Raw genomic sequence first — 24204 nt, 5'->3', positions numbered from 1 at the left:
GTTACCTTCACTTTTAAATGCAGAATTATATAAGGTTGGCATTTGGATGCAAAAATGTTCTCTTACCACTTCCCAGACAACAGGGAGGTTTCTGTAATCACTCGAGATTTTCTGGTTGGCTTGTCACCTGCAGTGATGCCAGACATGAAGGAGAACAGCCAGCACCCATCTGTGACAGAGCTGCATGCTGGTGAGTTCAGAAACAATGGCTATAGAGAGGACACGGTGTGCTGTAGTAACAGTAGCTATGCTAGTTATCACAGCATTGCAGAAATAATAAAAAAAGGTAGTTTTAAAACTAATTCACTAATCTTATCATGTGTATATTTGCAACTTCAATGAGTCAAGCACATAATTTATTCCTCTTTATTAGAAAGAAGGAGGGTAAAAAAAAAGCCAAGCCAACCTTCTTCCAGCTTCTTAACCCTGAATTCCCCCAAGACTATCTGAGAAGCTCCACAGGTGAAATCAGGAAATCACCCATTTCAAATTAAACACATCCTACCCCAAGGTGAATTATCAGGGAAGACACAAATGACTGAAAAAGAACTGAAAGTCTGTTTTTCCCCTTTGCACCATCTGGAAACAATTTCCATCTGGAGATAGCATGAACTTAATTTTACAGGGGCCTCCTCCTCATCAAACATATCAGTATGTTTACCACAATAAATAAGCATCTTGAGGAATTCTTCTTACTCTGCTTGTAGCCAAACAAAGACTAACACAGGCAACATCACTTGATTACATTCAAGTTTAAACAATTTCATGTCCTTCCTCAACTCTTGTCCTCTCAATAAGCAAAATGTTTTTCTGATTCTTACAACAGTAACTACACTATCAGCTGTGTCCCCTTACCTTGCTGCCCTGCTTCGCAAGAGTTGCAATTTACCTGGCTTACCACTCTTTCCCTTAGTCCAACAACCTTCACTGAACTACATTCAACTTGCCCCTTAGGATGTAATTCACCTCAGGGTATGTGTATTTTTTTTCTTTTGAAATGTGAGAATCCTGTACTGTTTGTAACACAGCACTGATTAGGGCTAAACTCAGGACTTGATTTACAACACTGCAGACCAGAGCCAGGGGGGAAGGCTCAGAGCCCACCACAGAAGTGGTGTTGGAGGGAGGCCAGGTAGCTGCACAACATGGCATATGGGATAACGTTGTATATGATCCATGAGCAAGGCTGCAATTATCACGGTCAAGGTGATCCAGCAAGAGCTGCTTCTTACAGGATCAGAACAGAAATGTAAAGGCAGAAGGGAGAACAAACAAAACTTCAGTCAGTTCTTTGCTCCCACCATATCAATAGATTTAGACAGCTTCTTCTGCATCCAGTGGACTGCAACCTGTTGGCTCGAAGTCAGGGTGTGAGAAAAGTAGCTTTGGAACTGTTTTGAAACGTGGTTCCAGTGTCATCTTTAATTTTTCATCTGCTTTGTCTTCAATTATATCCTTCCTTTCTTTTTCAGACTGCCTGAGCTCTCATAGAGTTCTCACATGGCTTATTCACTCTTACCCCTACACCTCTCTGTCCTGACACTTTCTGTGTCATCGCTCTCATCTCCATATTTTTTCTTTTTTCCCACACTATCAGTATTCAAACTGGGCCAGAGCCAACATGATTCCTTTTTCCAGAGTTTGTACAGCAGATACTGAACTTTACAAGTACCTAGCACTTGACAGATATGAACTATTATCCCAGTTTAATGACTTTCACTGAGTAATAATTAGGATCAATGATAAGTTCACAGAATCATAGAATTACGTTGGAAAAGACCTTTAAGATCATCAAGTCCATCCATTAACCCAGAACTGCCAAATTCACCATCAAACCAAGTCCCTAAGTGCATCATCTACATAGCTTTTAAATACCTCAGGCACAGTGCAGCCTGTTCCAATGTTTGACAAGCCTTTCACTGAAGAAACGTTTCCTAATATCCAATCTAAACCTCCCATGGTGCAACTTGAGGCAATTTTCTTTTATCCTATCACTTGTTACTTGGGAGAAGAGACCAATACCTACCTGGCTACAACCTCCTTTCAGGTGGTTGTAGAGAGTAATAAGGTCCCCCTGTGTCTTCTTTTCTCCAGCCTAAAAAACCCCAGTTCCCTCAGCTGCTCCTCATTGGACTTTTTCTCTAGACCCTTCACCAGCTTCATTATCTTCCTTTGGATATGCATTTAACTTTAAAAATTTAACCTTTTAAAGAAAATAATAGCCTACCAATCATAACCTGCTCAGGGTGCCAAGACATTCCTTTGTTATCTGATAAACAGAAACCTCACCATTCCAATATTATTAAATACATTTTCTACTGTTAGAGCAAAAGGCCAGGTTAGATGGGGCTTTGAGCAATTTGGTCTAGTGGAAGATGCTCCTGCCCACAGCAGGGGGGTTTGGAACTAGATGGTCTTAAAGGTTCCTTCTTACACAAACCATTCTATGAATCTATGACAGTGTAGTCTACAAAGCCCTAAAAACCTACACCTACATCTGAAGTCTTCCACAATAGTTTCCCAGAAAGTTGTTCTTCAAACCAACAAGCACTTTGAATCAATATAAAAAGCAAGGAAAGGACTAGGGTCTGACCAAGAAAGCAAGTATATTATATGGTATTACTGCATGGTAACATGAAAAGGAAGCTGGCAAGTCAGGAAAGAGTCAAATCTCCCTAATTACTGACTTCCCAGGGCCACTGAGTCATAAGAAACTCTAAATCTTCCTGTTAAGGAGTACACTCAGTGCAGGTAGCTCCCTTTGCAGCTGCAGTACAGGCTGCAGGTTGAGCTCTGGGTGGCAGGAGCTCCAAGGCAAAAGGCCATGAACTGCCAACCCTTGGCATGACCAAGGGCACAGGGAGCTGTGGCACCAGCCAGGGGACCAGACACTCACAGACACGGTAGGAGTCGATGAGACACGGCAGGAGACTTTTGTAGCTCAGACTGTGAGGTTATAAAAGCCCTGAGTTTCCTTTGTTCGGGGTCCCTCCTTGGAGGCACCAGCTTGAGCAGTTATTTTGTTACTGCACCAAGATTAAACTATTTAAGGATTGCAAGGTCTGAGACTCTGCTCTGGGAAACCTGAGGTAGAGCCGGTGAGGAAACCTGGTCTGATTGTGTGAGTGTGGGGTGTGTAGGGAGGTAAGGTGGCTTTGGTCCCAGCTCAGGTGATGTGGGTGTGCCTGCCAGAGTGGCTCCTGGACAGTCAGAGAGAAAAGTTTCCTTAACACTTCTTAAAAACATGGAACAAACTAGCTAATTTTCAGGGTTTGAAAACGCTGCATCATGTGCTTTTGATCTGACTGAGGATCACAAAGAGTTTCCTAGGAAATTAAACTTTTAAATTTTATCCTTATACAAGCATGTGCTAGACAAGCCATGACAAATCCAAACGTAGAGACATTCTTTACTATACCTTTTCCATAAAAAAATAAAGATTTAGAAATATGGGAGAATTTGTAAACCAACTGCAAAATAAGATGCATAGGCATGTGGAAAACCCCTTCATATTGTACAGATCTTCATGCACTACGCAGTCCCAAAGTCAATCCTAGGTTCAGTGGTGTACACAAGCTTGAACATAAGTGGTAACATTTTATTACTGTATATGTTTTTTCTTTTTAATTATCTGAGACTGCCTTAGCTCCTCAGTTCCATGAGCATATGGGCAAGATTCAGAAGGCAAAGAACAACCATCAGGATGATGAATGAAAAACCAACAGAGACGTGTTTTAAATGCTTCAGCTGAAAGGCGACGCTTCGCTTCAGGCTTAGTTTTACTTGATGGTTTCTCTTTTCTCCAGTCACGAATGTGAACTCTCCCATTCAGAACTAAGATTTAAAAACAAACAAAAATGCAGCTGTTAATAGACAGCCATGGGAATTAAACTGGAAAATACTGCAGTGACATTCTGTGAATAAAATACACACGTATTCTAAAAATTTGCCTATAGGTAGGCAAAACCAAATGAGCCATTTGTACAGAAACAGAAAGAAGTGCACAACAAACCAAGACAATATAGACACAGTATAAGGAACAACTGATGGTTTTACCTGAGAGATGTTTTATTGTGATGCTGAATAGTTTGAGGCACCTTTGTATTGTCTTTGTAAAAGTTTGTTTGTTCATTTTAAATATAGCAGAATCAGTTAGACTAAAATCCTCTGAATTCAGATTACAAGCCCTGACGAAGTTTCAACTTCAAGAACTGTAATTCTTCTGGTGCTCAGAACTTTACGACTCTACATTAAAAATGTGACTACTAGCAAGAGTCTTCTACTAATTTCACTACACAGTTCATTGACCCAAAAACACACTGCACCAAAGAGAAGACAAGTCTAATCCTTCAAAGGAATCAATAGCACATTATCATTTGTTAATAAAGATTCAGCACTTCAGGGGTTTTTTAAAAATCATTTGCTGTTAGGACCATAAACTGCACACACATACACACACACACACACACACTTTGGAACCTCTGTCAAGTCCTTAAATGTGTAAAGAAAAGGGAATAAAAGTAAGTTAGGAAGGCAGGAACAAAAAACAGATGAAAGGAGGAAGTAACAACAGGAAAAGGATGAAAAACAACAGCAAAAATGAGGAGGGGAGAATCTGCCACTTTTAAGTTGCCATGCTCTATTTTCATATTCTGCTTCAATCACACCTTATGTATCACACCCTTGTAGCTTGGAACAGTTAATCAATGTCATTCTGCAGTCTGATAATTGCTATTCAAAAGGTAACAAGTCCAGTCAGTGAAAGCTGAGTATCACACATTCAGGCCTGGACGAATTCATCCCTCCAGGTTTCCCTGTGATACACAGAGAGATGTGAACTCACACAAAGCCAATCGAGAAGCAGACAAGCTTTAAAACCTCTCTGAACGAAAGAAGAAAAATGAGCAGATATAGTGCTATATATGATCAAGCATAATTTTTCCCTAGAAAATCAATCCTGTATTGGACAAGATGCCTGATCAAAACAAAACCGTCACAGATCAATTACTCATAAGTCCCTTTTTTGCGTGTCTGTGCATGTGCGTGTGTGTGCATCTGTCTTTCAAGTTTTAAAAGAAAAACAATTCAGTAAAGATGACAAAAGAGCTGTAGCCATGTTCTTCTTTGTCCTCTTGGGCATGAGCAATATCCTTCCAGACCACCTGCTGATAAAAGCTTCTTGCTATGGTGACATGCACCTGAGGGAAAGAATCAAATGGTCTCTACTGAAGCCGTGGGGAGTATCCATGTGATGTAAATTACTGAGAAAGATCTGGCCTTAATCCTAGTCTCTCTTCAGAGACAATGTGCAGAAAGCATCCATGCAAATTTAAATGCTTATTCCATGTAACAGGTTGTAAATCTATTTCACCCATTCCTAATGATAGGAATCAAATTCAAACACATAATGAACACAGTGTGATCATCTCTTTTTAACAGATGGTAATTCAAAAGTATTTCAGTATGGATTCACGTTTTATAATTGCCAAGTGTACAGAACTCCTTAGTGGATACTGAAGTTAGCAAAGTTAGCCACTGGCAGCAACTAGATTGCATACCCAAGATTACTTGCCACGGATTAGTTGATCAATATTTTACAGCTGAGCTAGAACTATTGGGACTTAATGCATTTTGAAATTTAAAGCAGCTTTAATACTGACAAAAACCTTGAAAGCAAAGCTACACCTTTACTTCTGCAAAACTTCACACTGACAAAAAAACCCAAACAACAAGACAACCGCACAAAACACACCACCATCATATTACAGCAGGGGGGAAAAAAAAACCAAAAAAAACCAAAAAAACCTGCTAGGAGCAAACCCAGCCAACCAGAGACTTGCTACTGAGTTCTTTCTGCCATCCTACCATAGGCTACACGAACACATTAAGCTCACAGTTACAGGTTCTCATGGAGGTTAGTTTTATTTCTTGTCACCATTTACACTGTGGGGCTTAGTAAGGCCAGTCTGTCTCAGTTAAATGCTTCAGTGAACATGCTGTGTATTTGACAGCCCCAAAATCATCAATATTTCATAGGAAAAATAAAAATGCTCCAAGTCAAAGAATAGCATCAAATTAGCCACTTTAAAAAAAGGGCTGTTTTTTCAGATACAGTCGGTCTAGAAGATTTTGTTGATAGATGGGCACAGAAAGAATATTCGGTTTTCCACAGAGGTACAAAAAGCAGTTAAAAAGCCACCACCATAGTAATTTTTCAGTTAAGTTTAGTTGCATAAAGAGGAGATAAAATAAATGATTACAGAAAAACAAAACCCAAAACTTCTTTACCTTCAAATACTTGATGATTGTTCTTCAGTAGTGTCTGCAGGCCTCCATATTCACTCTTTAGCCTTTTTAATGTCTCTTTATTTAAGTGTTCTGCCACTTCTTTCAAAGAAAGGCTTTCTGCAATAAAAATGTAATGTAAACATTATATAAAACCTTAAGAAAATTTAACTTATATATTGGGTAATGATTATGAGCAGAATGTAAGAATTATCTACCAGTACTGCAGCAACTTTGTTCTTGAGATATTGGGTATGATATATATTTTACATGTACATTGTCTGTAAAATAGCAGCTTTCATTCTACAGAACTCAAGACAGAATTTCCACAGTAATAGACACTTTTAATTTTCCCTGCTTTTTTTACAGTTGCATGTAGCCCTCATCGCAATAAGCACTGTTTATAGGCATGTAGTTAGAAGAGAGAATAACTCAAAGGATCTTCTGCAACCTTAACATGATAAACTACAGAAAGGAAATAATATAAACAGGAATATGGAAGATGATAATAGTATGAACTAACTGACTGGTCATAAAATTAACAGCAACTTCTATTCTTTTTGTTTGTAAGACTAAACTAAGAATTCCTAATCATTGTAACCAAATGGCATTTCAAAGCACTTCTTACATAATTCTTACAGAATTACAGCTAATTATCATGTGAATATTCAAGAACTTAATATTCTCCGCAGACAGATGCAGTGTTTTGTTTTGGAAAATGGGGAAGAGTTCTGGGGTTTACTTTGGTGTGTTTCAATAAAAATGGATTCTCTAATACTATTTAAGTGTAAATCAGAATAAAAGCCTCACACCAATTTCCAAATATTCTTCTATGTGCAATAAAACACAGCAGAAAAAAGCACCTTTGATTGCTACTGTACCTGTTTTGGTATTTCCTAAAAATCTATTTCACTTACTGAATTTACAAACATATGAATTCATTGGAAAAGACACGTTCCACCAGCAAACGATTTTAAGGAAAGACAACCTCACCTCCTTGATTCCAGGAATTCATATTTCCACCCTGCATATTTGAACATGATTTTTGGGGGGTTGCATTTAACAGCAAGTTTGCCACATTGAGAACCACTTCATCTACAAACTCCCGAGGGAGGGAAGCACAGTTTCTGATTTGTTCCACTTTTTCTCTGGGTTGAAATCCAGGCATCCAAGTGGTACCAGCTGTCTCAGTCTCATCTGCAGGAAGTTCTGAGCCTGCTTCTTCACACACACCATCACAGTGGTCCTTATGATTAAATCCAACTCTTCTGTCACACGTGATGCCAGTACAGGTCCGACGATTGTTAATAAACTGTGTTATCTGCTTGTCAATCAGAGTAGATTCTGTAGGTGGATAGATCCTATTTTTTCCAATCAGGCTTACCTATTTTAGTAGAAAAAGGTAAATCACTACACAGAGTCTCAAACTTACACACAGTCCCCCAACCTTTTCATGTTTCTGCAGGTTTCTCACTGCCTACAGGAGATACCAATGCAAACACAATGTTCATTAACATCTGAGGCACTTTTAATTCTAGTTTTTGAATACTGGTGCCACAGAAAAAAATACAGTAAACAAATCAAAATCAATTATGCTATACAATCACAGAGCAAAAGTAATTTTCCTGACTCTCAGATTATTTACAAAGTTAAAGCTGGACACCTCTACCTATCTGAGAACATTTCACTTTAAATTTCATTGGATTTGAAAAACTGCAAAATTAAGTACAGATTAAGTACAAATAAACAAGACAGGCAGGTTTTTTGTTTTCCATCCACATAGTGGCATAAGAAAAAATCATGAAACCTTCCATTCCTTCCTGTTTTTAGGTTTGTACCTATGACATTAAGAGCAGAATACCCAAGAAAACAGGGAGCATTTTCAGTCTCTCTTCAGAGCATATTGTATCAAGTAATGCAGCTGACTATGGTCTGATCATACAATAACAATGAACAAACATCCACATGCTTCAAACAGCCAGCAGATTTAAAAAAAAAAAAAGAAAAAAAAAAAGGCAAAGCTCTACAGAGTCCAAAATTACCCTTTTTGTTGATGGAATTCTAAGGCAATCTTCTTCTACATGAAAGCCGCATACAAATCCCACTTGGGCAATAAAATCTAGATATTCTCTGTACTGAGTTTTCTTGCTTTGTCTTCGGCTGTATTTTCCATGGAAATCAAAGAAACAACACGGCAGCACAAAGTAGCAACATGAATAGGAAGACCTACAAGGAGGATAAAAAACTGCTGATGTTATTTCAGAAAACACAAAAATTTAACAAATAAACTATCAGATAAAAGCAGTAATGAAAATTTTTATTAAGTGACAGAGCTTCATGCAATAATACTTATAACTTCCTCTTTCAGTAGTTCTATTAGTTTAATCAAAAATACTATTTCATAACATATTTGCTGTAGCAAATTATTGTGCCAACCTGGTTTGCAGAACTAAATTTCTAGACAGTAAACTACTGCTGCTGGCTGTAAAGAGAGGAACAGTTCAAGGGAAGGTAGAACCATAAGCTCTTATTTACAGGAAAAAAACCACAAAACCAACAAAAACCAACAAGAGATTCACATATATGAAGTTTTTGAACTTCAAAACCAAAATGCTGCACTGAATTCTATTGCTTCTCCACAAGAAGAGAAACACTTTGTAAAAATAATAAATTGTCATCAAAAGAAGTGAGCCTTGCAAGGTGTGGCAGCAAAAGTGACAGTTTTTACCAAGCCCACATAGGTAATTATGAGGGGGGTGTTTGTTTTCTTTTGCTTGTTCAGGTTTTTTAAATTCCTTCCCTCTCACTCCCCTTCCTCCACAAATACCTAGCTGCAATTACAGGTATCCATGGTGTTAATTCATCCGAATGGTTTCCTATGAGCCAGTCAGTGTCTGGAAAGAGATGACTGTCACCTGGCATGATTGTAGATTCCTAAAACACAAAACAACACATTAAGTGAATTCTATTACAGGCTTCTTTAAAGCATTTTATTTGTTAGTAAAGCATTACGCAAACAATATAAAATATTAGCTGACAAATACAAGGTGAATGAGAATCACAGACACCAACAACGTTTTCCTCAGTATGAATTTTTGCTAGGTAGTATTTTTTTATAGCTACACAGAAGTAATTTAGCAACAAATACCCACAAAACATTGGTCAGAAAAGGAGTGGAATAACAACTATGATTAAGATATGTGGCACCCTAAATATCTGTAAACAAATATCATACGCTGGATTACAATTTCTCGCCAATCGCCTTCTGTTACATGTACGTCTGGACTCAGTTTTTCAGGAAGTCACTTAATTTGCTATGTTTTACAGTCCCTAGGACTCACACAGCAGTTAATCAGAACACAGCTGCACTGTTATCTTCTCTTTCACAGATGCTTCCCAAATCAAATCCTAACATACAAAACAACACTCTTCACATGCTTTCACATATAATAAACCTAATCCAGCCTAACACTTTCTCCTCTTGTCTATGTTGCCATTTCACTCCCTTCCAAGTTGTGTCAAGATCACCTTATGATACATGTTAAACCAGGAGCAAAATTAGGAAACAATAGGTTACGAAAAGAATGCTTCTTTGGTGACCTTTGGAATAGTATTTTGCCTAATGGAAATTCAATATATATGAATTGAGAAGACAACAGCAAAGAAGTCTTCCTGCCACGATACTGACCCACAGAATAAACTCAAGAATATCCTATCCTGACATTCTTAAACAAAACCCAAACAAAAACCAAAAACCCCACAAACAATAACAAACAAACAAACCCCCCAAAATAAAACAAACAGGATGAATTCTTTATACAGGTTAAATTTCAAAACTTCTAGAGTGCCTTTAATGTTTGTGCCTCACAAACATGTTTTCTCACCATAAACTAACTTGGGCAAAGAAAGTACTTAAAGTTATTAATACCAGGGAAGTACACACTCCTTCCTGAAAACATGTATGAATCTTAATTATTGGGCAGATTTGAAACAAGTTTTAGATTTGAATTTCCACAGACCTTCAGGAAAAGTTCTGAAAATTATGCTTATACTCTTTTTTTATATAGAAAATATATGTTTTACAAGCTTAAAATTCACATGTATATTTAAAGTAGTACCTGCATAGGAATTTTAAAAACAAAACCAAACAAAAAACAAACCCAAACATCCTATTAAGGAATTTCAGAAATTTCAGGCTATCTCTGGTTAGATTTCAATTCCTCCTTAAGGATCAATATGGTGATTATTGTTCACTTTAAAAACTACATCTCTGATCATTTTTAGTTATGTATATACATTTCTAGATAATGAATGTAACAAATTTCTCTCTGGCAGGTTACTAGATGTTAAACCAAGTCTTGGGTAAGTGTTTTCTTAAGGTTGATTGAACAAATTACTCATACTTTACATTTCAGTTTTGATCACCCAATTTAGGCACAGCATGACTTATCAGTGCCATACTCCACATTTTGACAGTCACTCATAATCAAATTTGTATTCACCCTATCTGACAGCAGTTTGGCAATACAGAGTGACACCTGTTACACTCCTTTATATTGCTAGTTCTCTACTAAATGTCACAGATGGCAATATCCATCCTGCAACTCATGCTTTAAGTAAAGATCAAAACAAAATACGCTTCAAGGTAACAACCGGCTGTGAGCAGGTGCTTTCTCCTTCTGTGACTCTTACGGCTACAAGAGTCTTGCAAAATCATTTAACCCTTCCTGCTCATTGTATAACTCCTTCCAGCATAAACCTGCACTTTCCTCATATACATATTTTTTTTATATTTTTACAGTTTCCTTGTTTCTGTCTGGGCAAGAAAAGGAACATGTAACACACAGGAAAAGAGAAGACGCTGTTTGGCATTGCCAGATGTGACTTAATGTACTATAACAGGTACGAAGGAGCTCCACAGCTTGATGTTTTGGATTGTTTCTTGAGGCATTTCAGTAAGATCTGTTTGCAGACTGCAGCAAAAGAACATGGCAGTTTTGGCAATCTGTACCCAAAATGGTGGGGTGGCAAAGAGAAGGCAACACAACATTGTGCACTGCGAAAGCTTCACCTCCCATCTGTGTAAACTGCTGCTCTTTTGTTGATTTAGTGTAAGTTTTTAGCATCCAAAGTTATATCAAATTTAACTTTAAACAAAACTATTAGAGAATAACTGCAGGTGGGGAATTATTTTACTGTACTGGAAGCTGACAATTTTTGAGAGAACACAGTGAGAAATTTTAGAGTCTACAGAACAAAAAAATCAGGAACACCTCACCTCCAAAGGGAAACTGTTCATTGGCACCACACTTTAACAAGAACGCCTGGAGTCAAAGTGAATGTTCCTGTGCTCAAATTGTTCACGTTCTCATAAAAATGCTAATATGGAACTTGAAATATAATCCCTCTTTCAGACTCATTTTCCTGTTCATTTTTGAAGGCTTTTATATTGGCTCCTTTGAGGTTCGACAACAATTTTGTCACCAAAACAGCACATAGCACTGGAAGGTCATCACTTTCAAGAAAAAGACACTCAACATTTTCAATATTATTATCTTTTATGAGCTACAGTGGTGCAAATAAAGCTGCTTAATATTGATCTGCCAGTAAAATCAAAGCTTGTTTCATAGTGTGCATGTCTGTACATGCAGTAAGAAATCATGTTAGTCTTCCCAACTGAAAATAAGCAAGTTGCAAATATGCAAGGGTACAACACCATATTGCTCTCATAATTCCCTTTACAACTTACTTCACAGCCCCTCTGTATATGGATGGCATCATACAAACCATTGGGTCACTTTAGACAGCTGCCTGTAACCCAATATGCTTCATTACATTTGCATCAATACAACCTGAAGCAATGAACAAAAGAATAAATTTACAAAACAGTAAGACTGACATACATTTGCATAATACCTCTAAATGAGTTTCTGGTCCATACATGTCCCATATTTTTCTTCTCCTCACATCAATTCCTCTACCTGAATGCTGAAATATTTGAACAACAAAAAGTGTCATTTCAAGTACAACTTTTAGCAGAAATTGTCAAACAGGCTCACTAAATGTACATATTAACAGTGATTATTTCATTCATGATAAAATTTAAGACACATAATGAAACACCGCTTCGTCATTTCAGGCAGAAGCTGAATACTTTTAATCCCTTCTTTCCCTTCAAAATATAAAGGGAATTACTTGGAAACCTTAAGAATATATCTGGTTAAAAATTTTATCAGAGCACACCTACTGAGACTGCTCTTGAAAATCTGGATCTCTACAAATGTAGAAGCAGAGGTATCATTTTTTGTTTGTTTTTAAAATATCAAAACCTTTTATAAGGTGAGTACTACTGTAGCTCCCCCAGGGCTCAGAGAAGAGTGCTACTCTAAGCAGTCCTTAGTGGAGAACCACCTTTCAACTATCAAAGTCCAAACACATTTTTTCCTGTGTGAATTGAAGAGAAGAGGAAATAGACTGGAAACTAAAGCAAGAAATGAAGAATGTGTAAGTATTTGAACTTCAAGAACCTTGTGCAGAACTAACCAAAATCGATTACTAAAAAAGTCTCACAAAACTCTCATACATGACTTTTTTGACAGTTAATGTTTGTCAGCACTCCAGATGAACTAATGATGAATGAAAAGAAACATCTACAGGGAAAATAGTACCTTGCAATAGACACAATTTTTCTGGCCACACAAGAATAGAAAGCTTGTGTTAGGAGAACTTGGGCCAATTTTTACCGCCAATGAAATTTATTGATCTAATAGGAGATATTAATTTCCTTTACAAAGTGGAAAATGCAATTCTCTGAAACAGACAGACCCCACTTCCCTCGGTTTTGTTTAGTCTCACTGACCTATTTTTGTTGTTGTGTCAGAAACTACGCATCAAGAAACTATGGAATTGCCACATTTTCATTCCCAAAAGCACAGCATGTTGTTAGGCATTTTCAATTAACAGATGTCAGGATTGTTTTTAAAGATATAGAAAAACATCTTCAGGACACTGCAAGTAGAATTCAATTCAAAAATAAGTTCATGAACACCATGTTGTGAGAGAGAATCTCCATGTCAAGATTCTACATTACTCTTTGCTTTTTTCTACAGCAAAACTAAATTAGACCATTATTTATTTGACTATCTCTAGTTTTTAATCATTATTTTAAAAAGCATTCTATTTACCCCTTCATTGTTTAGAATGTGAACCAGTAGACCATTTCCACATCCAAGATCTACAAATGACTGTTTCTTAGTCAACCCTTTTTCCTTTCTCTCTTCTTCCCAAAGAATCTAAGGCAAGAAAACAAAATATTTTAGCTTTCTGCTCTCAAGTTTCCCTGAAAAAAGAAGCAAAAGGTTATTGGAAATTAAAGGAGAAAGCTGGGAACACAGATGGGACCGAAAATATTCCCTGTACTCACAGATAAAATAACTTTAGAGGAAAAAAAAACCACAATAGAAAAACATTGAAACCGTTTATGGAGGGGGTAAGAATTATGTTGCAAAATATCAGTTTCTAAGTGTTAAGTACATCCTCCACTCCCTACTGAGTCACTAGAAGTTGAAAGTAATCAGGGCTATACAACTCTGGGCTAGAACGAGCATAAATGTAAAGTTGCTAAAACAATGGGTGCAAGAGAAGAACAGTGGGAAGCAAGGGAAGGATCAAGTAAATTTCAACAATGTCTCTGCAATTAACACCCTGGAGGTGTTTATATCCACTGTATTTGTGGTGGCAGAGCTGAAAATAACCAAAATGTTCTTTGTAATCAGTTGGTGATATATCAGCAAAATATCCTTTTTTACTGAACAGTGTTACCGAGCGAGTCAGCTGCCCCAAATTCTGCATCAGTTAAAGGGACCCCAAAGCTTTCACCAAAATTCTAGTCCCTGCTCCATACATTAGTAGTTACTCTTACATAGGTATGTAATTCATAATTAACAACTGGATATTTCTCTGCAGAACACGGATTAATCTCTATCACTGTCAAACTTTTTCCTTCAATGAGAAGTTACAGAGCACACGTTCATCAACTCTGCTCTCTCATTATTCACTATGATTAACAAAAATCTTCAAGAATATATAACTATGAAAATTAATATTTGTAACATTGTCTCTTGTGAATATATCAGTTTTGTTAGAGGGAAAGAAGACGAAGATAATCCATGAGATTATCAGGCTATGTTTATGTTTTTAAATTTACCAATCATTGCACTTTGGCACTTTAGGCAGTATCCCAGAAACCCCTAATCATCTCCTATGTAGATCATACCTATCCTCCAATTCCTCCAGAGTTTTTCCCAATACAAACTGAACAGCTACTGCTTTGGTCATGTCCCTAGACACAGGTGATTGCAAAGTAAAATGAGGTCACATGTAGACACCATAAATCCATAACAACTTGACACTGGACCTACTTTCAACCAACTATTCTCAACCACTTGTTTAATGTACTTCTAAATAATGAGTTATTCTATAACATCATATAGAAACCTGAACATTTAGTAAGGAGGTTAGGTTATTAATATCATAGTTTCAGTTTCCATTTATATAAACTGTATGTTGGATGAACTTAATAACTTTTTAAAAACCACTACTATATCAGCTAACATATGTTATCACTGTAAACCAACATTCATGTGCATAAAAATGCTATCGCTACAGAAATTTCTTGTGGCTACAATTAAATTCCTAATTTACAACATCTAATATTAACACAGTGGTAAAAATGGTAAAGATGAGTCTATTACACAGCTCTTTCCACAAGCCAGTGTCTAAGGTTCTAAGGGGTTAAACAGTCAATTATCAAAATTAATTAGCCTTTAGGAAGTTCTGTAAATGATCTAACTTACTTACAAATACTGATTTAAATAGACTCCAGAGGTAGAGTTCAAGGCAGACATGCTCTTACCACACTCTGGATGGCAGTAAAAAATATTTATGTGCCTATACAGCGACCCATTTTGATGCTTTTTATAAAACTGAAGTTTCTAGTGACTGCAGGTAGCAGAATTTTCACAGAATCTAAGTATGTAGGTGTCTTAGAAAACTGCACCAAGCATTCCCAGCAGTTGGCCTTATTACATTTGAAGATGGGATTTGAGCTGAAATTTTATCAGTGAAAGGCATAGCAGTGAAAAACCTTTAACATAAAATTAACAAGTGATAGAAAAACATATGAAACAATCACTACTGATCTCCAGTTGGTCCAACCAACCACTTCTACATCAGTGCTTTTCGCTTTATCACTTAGAAATAAATACATCTTGTCTGTGCAGATCATCAATTTTCTGCGACAGAAGACTGCAAATCTTTACCATATCTTTACAAAGAAGTTCTTGTTTCCTTCTAAACTGATTTTCTTTAGAGAGGTTCTATTATTAGGAAATAGAACCTTATAGAACATTATTAGGCAAAGCGATTCCATACCAGCAAGTAAGTAGCAATGGCAACATCTTCATAAACAAATTTCTCAGGATCTGTCACTTCAGGCCACACCTTCAGGAAAAAAAAACAGAGAAAAAAATGGAGAAAATTTATTTTCTTCATCACCCAAAATAACTAAAAAATGTTACAGTAATCTGGATACTCATGCACTCATCCACTTCAATAGGTTTCTGCACCTCACGAATTTTGTATTTTAACCTCATTAAAAACATACACAAAGAATGTAAATAAAGATTTTGTGAGTCACACGAAAGAATGATGGTGTAAAGAATGTTCTCATCCAAACAATAAAGTCTGCAAGAACATTATGGCTCCATATGTGCAGGTCACGAGTAAACTGCTGCATCTGTTCTGTAATAGATCATGTATGTTCTGCTTAACTCTCTCAGGAGAAAAATGCTTATATTTTTCCTGTGCAACACTGTTAACATGAATGTTTATAGATTTCTTTTCACAAGGTAACAGACATAGAATACCCTATGAGAACAGAACACAACAGAACACAAAGAATCAAAATCTGAAGCAGGAAGTCAGAAAGCTCAAGTATTATCCCCAAGTATTATTTTCTAAACAAGGAATTGAAACAAAGACTGAAATGCTCAACTCTACACTAATTCTACTGTAGATCTAAAGCCTGAACTACTGACTTACCTAATAAACCAATTCTCGTCTCAGGTATATCTTTCTGTTAGTACAGAAATATCAAGAGCAAAACCTTCCAACATTTTCACAGTATGTTTTACCAAACACATATATAACACACACTAAGATATCATACAAATTTCAGAAGAGGAATAGGAAACAACCTACTTGCTAACCAATGCTGTTTACAGTCTTTCAGGCTTTGGAGAAGCAAGTGCTTTATTTGTGCCTTCTAATGTGGGTGACTTAGTATTTATTCCTCTGACCCACTGCTTACTTTTTAAAACAAGAGATACATTCTGAAAAATGTCTAAGTCCTCCAAATATATGTTGTGAATTTGTCTCTAAATCTTGCTTTTCAAGTTCTTCCAAATACTGAATTTATTTAGTGACAGAAGCAGCTTCACTACACAAACAATGAAAAAAGTTATGAAAAGATACTATTACTGTATATATTGCTAAATTTACCTTTACCATTTCTTTGTATTTTTCTTTGAGGTCTTGATACACTTTGCTGTACTTTGCTACAGAAATGAGTGAGAGTGTACTTTTAAACTCACTGGGCTTTTGCTCCACAGACCATTTAGCCAGTTTGGACAAAAGTTCATTTCCAAGCCACGCTAGTTTGGGGTATGCAATTCCATCTGAAAACCAATCCTCTGGAAATGGAGCTACAACAGACACAGACCTTCAAACAAACAAATAAACAATTTTTAATAAATACAGTATATTTCATTATTTCAGCTACCTCAAAGAGGGAGAAAAAAATGATTAAGTGGAGAAATCGGCAAATCAAACAGAGATATAAAATTAGACAGGAGAATAAGGAAATACATAATATACACAACCAAAAGGAAAATAAAACAATGAAGTTACTGAATAATGGGTTAACAGTCTCCCTTGAATTTTGTTAGCTCATTATCTGTCAATTCAAACACTGTATATGAGAGTCCATGCTGCATTTAACACAATGAACGAGGACTCGCATATGATGACCAACCAGATTTAACAAGATAGCCAAACACTAAGTAGCAAAAGTCAGTTTATGAAATTCATGAGAAAAAGAAAAGGAAAATTTAGAAGAAAAATACATCCATTGGTACAATCCATTATTTCATCTTCTCTAACTTTATTCAGGTTTCATTAGAGCTACATCCTCAGAGGCTCAGGACCAAGCTGCAATGTCACCTTTCAGTGACTGAAGCTCAGTGGGTTCACAGCAACTCCAATTTGACCTCAGCCCTACTAACACCCCCAGAACCTGACTTTTTTCACAGGCGTAGTTAATTCCTCATGAACGGAATAGGTATATTTTTTTCTAGACCACACACAGCTACAGTCAATGTATATATTCAAAGTTGATACTTTGGGTATTGTAGATGTTTCTTTTTACACAACACTATGCACTCAGATCACAACACTACTGTCATTTACCAATCAAGCAGGAAATTACATAAACCAAATTGCCTATGTACCAATACTAAGCCATTGTGTAACTCTTGCAATAACTCACTGTTTGCTTTCCCTCTCAGTCCCAGCACTTACCATTCCTCATCTTTTATGTGTCTAAGTTGAATTTGATAAATATTGCACTTCTTAATCAGGCATTTTCCTTCACTGTTTTCCTCCAAAGGCAGAAAGGTCACAGTTCCATTGTAAACATCTGAAAAGATATGCAAACAGTGGTATATTATTCCATCCTGGTTCACACCAAGATGAACTTTTGTCTCCTTACTATGTTAAATGCAAACCAGTGAGATGTAGGACAACACAGGAAAAACCACAATGCTAAGAATAAATCCATTTCTCAGTGTGCCTGACATCCAAAAACTGCATGGTTCGAATTCTCAAAATTTAGCATTCTGTTGCATGATATTTTCAAAATACCTAAGGCTATGCAGCAAGAGTATTCATTTTATTTTAACCCAACTATTTTAATAAATTAAAAGCTAGCCAATGAAACTTTTCTAGCACAAAACTGCTGCTTTCCCATATCCCACAGTAAATCCAAAATCCCAGGAAGCAATTCCAATTAAACAGAGACTTACATATCACTCCAGTATTAGATAAACAATTGGTGCGATATTAAAAAGTAATCAATAATATTAAAAATATCTATCAAATTTCCCATGTGCAAACATGGGATCTATTGCATGACTATAATTAAGCATAGCTGTGTTTCCCTTTTGGCATCATGCAGCTTTCCCAATTTGAGTTCTTAGACTAAACACTGTGAAAAAACACATTATCTATCCCTAAATTAGTAACTCATAACTCCGAAGGAAGACTGCCTGGGAAGACCTGCTTTTAGGTTAAGGTGCATGTATGATGTTCCTACACTGAGTGATGTTCAGCAACCACACTACTGATGGATTTCAAACAATAGAGATTTTGAAAAAGTGAATCTAAAAGCATTCATTATATTCCATATATCTTACAGTGTGTATGCACTATTGCTTTATAAACTAGTTGCAAAAATCTTTTTAGCTATTGTTTATGCAGGGCGATTTCCTCTGAATAACTTATTAAGTTCTCAGTTTTGCAAACGGTTTTTCAATTACTATTAAAACAAACATTCTGGCAACTACAAATGCTATATTGGCTACACAACCAATTTTCAATGGGCTCCAAAGTTGTCTGAGTGCGACAAGAAAGAATAATTAGCAACAGAGGAAACATTAAGTCTTGCTGTCTTGTCCTATCTTTAGCAATCCCATCCCTGACATTTTTTCATTTTAAACATATTAATTAAAAAAAAATTCTTACAGATAGGCTCTCTAGACATAGCTCAGGAACACCTTCTTTTAACATCAAAAGAAAAATTAAAACTGCAACATAGACTTTTTTTAAAATTTCCCTATTTTTTTAAGGCAGCAAGAAACAGGCCACAAGAGCATTCAAAATCAGCTGTCACCCATATATGACTATAGGTCTTTCTGAATAGTAAATTTAATTTTTTTCTGGAATTCTGATTCTTTTCAAAACATTACTACTAGAATTTAATCCACATCGACAGGTTTTTCCAAAATTTATCTTAAAGGAGATGTCAACCTCTATTCTTTAAAACTTTGTTTACATTAGTAGGATTTACTGCAGCAAAGTACGGTCATACAGTGTCAGAACAAAACAAAGGGAAAAAAACACAAATAAGACAAGTGCAGCTTCATTCTTAAGCAACATTAAACAAGAAGAAAGTTGATACAAACAGTTAAACTTGGCCAGGCAGGTGACACAGCTGCCTTTTCTATTCAGTAACAAGGCTAGTGAAGCGACTCAAGCACAAGTCCTATGGGGAGAGGCTGAGGGAGCTGGGGTTGTTTAGCCTGGAGAAGAGGAGGCTCAGGGGAGACCTCATCACTCTCTACAACTACCTGAAAGGAGGCTGGAGCCAGGTGGGCATCGGTCCCTTCTCCCAGGCAACCAGCAGTAGGACAAGAGGGCATGATCTTAAGCTGTGCCGAGGGAAGTTTAGGTTGGACACTAGGAAGAAATTTTTTATGGAGAGAGTAATCAGACATTGGAATGGGCTGCCCAGGGAAGTAGTAGATTCACCATCCCTGGAGGTTTTCAAGATGAGACTGGATGTGGCACTTAGTGCCATGGTCTAGTAACCACAGCAGGGTTGGATCAAGGGTTGGACTTGATGATCTCAGAGGTCTTTTCCAACCCAGTTGATTCTATGATTCCATGATTCATTTTCCAACACTATCATCAGTCCTTACAAGCCTGTAATTAGGTTTGCACTACAAGCAGCGCTTGTGTGTGGGCAGCCTACTCATGACGGGAGCTCGAGAGTCCTGCAGGCGTTCGACCCCTGTTAATTTGGGTTTCAAACTGCTGCCTCTTCCCAGCATAACAACAAAAGATAAAAATAGAAGAAAAAGAGGGGTGTGTGGGGGGGGGGAAGTGGTATTTATCCCATCTGCCAGACAATCTCTGACGGGACAGGTCTGCGGCAGCCGCAGCCCCCGACCCACCATCCCGCCCCCTCTGCGCCGGGCTCCGCTCACCTTGGACCACCAGCTCCCGGGCCGGCGGGGCGGGCGGGCGCCCCCGGGGCAGCAGCGTCCTCAGCAGGGCTCGGAGCTCGCCCGGCCCGCCCCAGGGCCTGAGGGGCGGCGGCAGACACAGCTGGCCCCGCACCTCCCTCCACAGCCGGCCCAGCTCCGCGGCCCCCGCTCGCCCCTCCTGCCCACCGCCCACGGCGGCGAGGGATAGAGGTGCCTCCCCGCCCTCCCCGAGCGCCACCGTCCCCTCCGCCTCCACTGCGGCCCCGCAGAGTCGCCTGTTGGCCACCTGCGGCTTCTCCAGCCACACGCGCACGGCCGCCCAGAAGCCGCGGGGCAGCGCGGCCCCGCCGGGGTCCCGCACGGCCGCCGTCCCCACCGGCCCCATCCACCGCCCGCCGCCGCCGCCGCGCCGCGGGAGGAGGAGGCGGAGCGCGTCGCAGGCTGCTCCCGTCAGTTCCCGAGGCGGGGACGGCGGCGGTTCCAGGTACGTAGCTCTCCCCGGGCTATGGCTTTGAGGCGCCGAGCGCCGTGAAGGGTGCGGGGAGAGACCCTGCTGCGGTTGGAAACACGGGGAGCCCTGAGCTCCCGGCAGGGAGTGAGGCTGCAGGGTCGTCACTGCATTTGTAGCACTGTTTGGGGAAGGTCTGTGTCGCTGTCACAGCCTTCTTGAGAGTGGACTCCAGACCGGGAACTCCGATAGTCCCAGCTGTCCGTCTCTTCAAGGAAACGTCTCGATACATTTTGTGTACATTTCGTACACAAAACGTAGTCTCTTTCTGCTTCCTCTGAGCAGAAGCGAGGCCCTGCCGTGAATTCAGGCAGTTCAAGTAGCGGCTGTGCAGTGAACCCTCAAAGGGCTCCCGCAGAAGTGGTTCGTGCCCTGCCTTTACCCTCCCCGGGGTTGTCCTTCTCTGGGCGACTGCCCTCAGCAGCTCGCTCGGAAATGCAGAGCCGCTATAAAATAAAATAAAACAAACACTGCTGATGTAATCTCACAGAATAAGGGTACATTATTCTTGACACTACCAAGTGTCTGAGCCGTGTCGTTGTTACACAAGATAATCGACGATATTGCCCTGCAAACTGACGTTTCCCCTCGTGATTTGTGACCCGCTGTTGTTGTCCGGTCATGAATTTGAATTACCAGCAGGAGCACTTTCCGCAGAAAAAGGTTGCCAGCTCAGCATTTCGCGGTGAAACTGCAGCCGCTCTTGGCAAATTGGAAATAACGTGATTTTTACTGCCAACTGCACACGCATTTCGACATATCAGGACAAGGCTGAAATCAACACCGAGGATATTCTTTAGGGCAGTCCTTTGTTACTTTCCTATTGTAACCGCCTGTTTCGGTTTCCTAGTTAGTTTTGAAACTGTTTGCTTGGAGCCAGATTATACTAAAACATTGTGTAAAGTCGGATTTAAGTACAGGATCCTTTTTTATTATTTTATTTATTATTTTTTCTCATATGGGCAATCTCACTGATGTGAGATATTTATTTGGCTGCAGGTTGAAACACTTTCTCATTGCCCTTTTTTCCCCCCACCTCTCATTTCTTTCCAAACCTATTGTTCAGTACTGGAGCTGCACCTTCTTAAAGCTGATTTGGAAGTCACATGCAGAAATACTATCCTGCAGTCCTCTTCTGCTATGTTTGTACTGTCCACAACTAGGGGATGTCCTCCATGAAAGGATAAGCTGTAGCAAAGAGATATATCAAGATGATGAGGGAAAAAATGTGATGGAAAAAGCATATGACTGAACTAGTGGTTTCTGTACTTTATTATGTTCAAAGTCCATATGGAGCCCTTGGACAGCCCTGCACCTGGATGTCCTACCTGTACTTTTGAATTGCTTTCCAGCCAGTTTCCTTGTTAGAACATGACCAGAGTCTGCTCCCCTGTCCGATGATTTTTGCACTTTACAAGTATGACAGAGATCTCTGCTGCCTGGTGGCAGGAATTGTTTGGTGTGCCATGAGCAGCAGAGGGCCCTCAGACACCAGCTTCTGTAAGCAGTAGAGCTATCAGCCTTTACTCCTTTAGGCCAGGTTCTAAGGAAAACGGAGGTGTTCCTTCTCTCCTAAACCAGTGCGGTTGTACTTACTGGTAAAGAAATCCTGCAGCACCTGTGCAGTTTTGCAGTGCTCTTGCATGACCCATAGATGCACACAGCAAGGTGCCAGACGACTTTGTGGGACCTTACTGCTTTTGTTATTTAAGACATGATATTTTCTTGCCTGGGTCTTTTATCGACCCCTTTCTTACTACACAATATTAACCAATAGTGTCCCTGTTTCGTATTTAGCTCATGTTTTAGTAACAAAGACAATGTCATTCATTTGCATTTGATCAAAGGCATTTTTTCTTACTTTGTATCAAGTCAGTTGAATCAGAAAAAGGAAAGGACAAGCTTTTAGTTGGCTCTGCTCTGCTGTACTCATACATTTAAAGAAGTCTATGGATTTAATTAACAACCCTTTTGATTTCTTTTTATTATTAAAAATCAACTTCAGTTCGTGATTTATCTTTTCTCATTTGGTTACAGTTTAGCCAACAATGGCATCCACACCGAATCAGAAAGAAGCCACTGGCAATCAAAATTCGTGGGACAGTTTGCTCCCAGATTTACCTAAAGGCCCACTTTGCAGATACCGTAAGAAAGCTTCCTTCAACTGGAAAGAGATGGCAGTGTTACTAGATGGAGAAGATATCATCCAACTAAAGGTAAACTTTGCAAGAACTGTAAACATGTTTTACTTCTGGAGATATCAGTAGAAGCAAGTATGTGATTTTCAAAGGAAGAGTAGTTAATAATACTCAGTAAACAGGGAACATGAAGAAATTGGGCTTCCTTATCCAGTTTTCAGAACAGAGATGAACTTTTAAGCAACCTACTTTGCTGTCTCATAAGGCTCATATAATTACTAAACATCAGTATAGGGGAGACGAGCAGGTGCTACATTACAGAACTTTAGTGTTCATTTCAAACTGAGAAAGAACTATATTCTACCATATTTCTTTACTGTTTGCATTAAGTCATTTATCCCATGGTTTTGCAAGGCACTTAAGTGGAGCTAAGTTCAAGCCACTGTCAAACATAGTATTTCTGTCTGTCTTTCACCTGACATAATTTCCTACAACCTTCTGTGCTTGCATTAATGCTTATGTGATGTTGCAGTTGGGCAGATTAGCATGTCTACCTCGCTGAAAGCTAACCCTACCGAAAAAAAGAGATTAACTGCAGCACAAAAGATGGCGTGGAAATGCATGACTTGGAGATGTAAGAGGAGAAAGAGCTAGCATTTTTGAAGGTGGTATAAAGTTATATGGATTTAAGCTAATTTTGAATCTTCACCATAATTATTAAAATCCTAGCAGGTAGATCAGAGAAATCAAAAGGCCTTTTTCTGCTTCTGCCTGGTAAGAGCATAGAAAGAACACAAGTGCTCTGTGTCTGAGGGAGTTTCAAAGCTGTGTGGGCATATAGTGTTGTGCATCCAGGGAGAAGGAATGACCCTGCTTTTCAAAGGAAAGTACAAGGAGTCTGGTTTTCTTCCTTCTTATTGTGTCATTCTCTTCAGAGAGAAAAAAAGGACTTCAAAAACATTTTAAAAGGTTTTGCCTAAGGCACTGCAATTTTTTTTTTCTAAATTACATGAAAGACAATTAAGATGTGGATATCTTGAAGACACAGATCTGAGGTAAAAAAGTGCCATAGTATATTATCTAATGGAAAAAAAGATCCAAATTAAAACATTAAAAGTTGCACATTCCTGTATTGAGTGGCTGCATATGATGGTTCCATTAAATGGAGTAC

The 24204-nt window shown here is 38.6% G+C and overlaps 2 protein-coding genes across 2 annotated transcripts in view; one reads left to right on the top strand and one right to left on the bottom strand.

The window, feature by feature from the left end:
- Positions 1–3334: 3334 nt before the first annotated feature.
- On the bottom strand, positions 3335–20813 carry TRMT44 (tRNA methyltransferase 44 homolog). The gene is made up of 11 exons (XM_027723671.2): positions 20388–20813; positions 17923–18040; positions 16846–17065; positions 15718–15786; positions 13470–13577; positions 12202–12273; positions 9113–9219; positions 8328–8511; positions 7279–7669; positions 6289–6405; positions 3335–3834 (listed from the first exon to the last, which is right to left on the bottom strand). Exons 1-11 carry the CDS (start codon positions 20770–20772, stop codon positions 3602–3604), a joined length of 2004 nt encoding a protein of 667 aa, XP_027579472.1. The 5' UTR covers positions 20773–20813; the 3' UTR covers positions 3335–3601.
- The window catches only part of ACOX3 (acyl-CoA oxidase 3, pristanoyl), a 35172-nt gene continuing 31418 nt past the window's right edge, over positions 20451–24204 (top strand). Inside the window, exons 1-2 of the mRNA XM_027723670.2 lie at positions 20451–20871; positions 22933–23111. Coding sequence (XP_027579471.1) covers positions 22944–23111 — 168 coding nt within the window. The 5' untranslated portion in view covers positions 20451–20871; positions 22933–22943. The remainder of the gene's footprint in view (positions 20872–22932; positions 23112–24204) is intronic.

This window comes from Pipra filicauda, unplaced genomic scaffold (genome assembly GCF_003945595.2).
Source record: "Pipra filicauda isolate LSUMZ 115617 unplaced genomic scaffold, ASM394559v2 scaffold35_size7292922_pilon, whole genome shotgun sequence".
NCBI classification, from domain to species: domain Eukaryota; kingdom Metazoa; phylum Chordata; class Aves; order Passeriformes; family Pipridae; genus Pipra; species Pipra filicauda.
The sequence above is the reverse complement of the archived record's forward strand: the minus strand, read 5'-3'. Positions and strand labels throughout refer to the sequence as shown.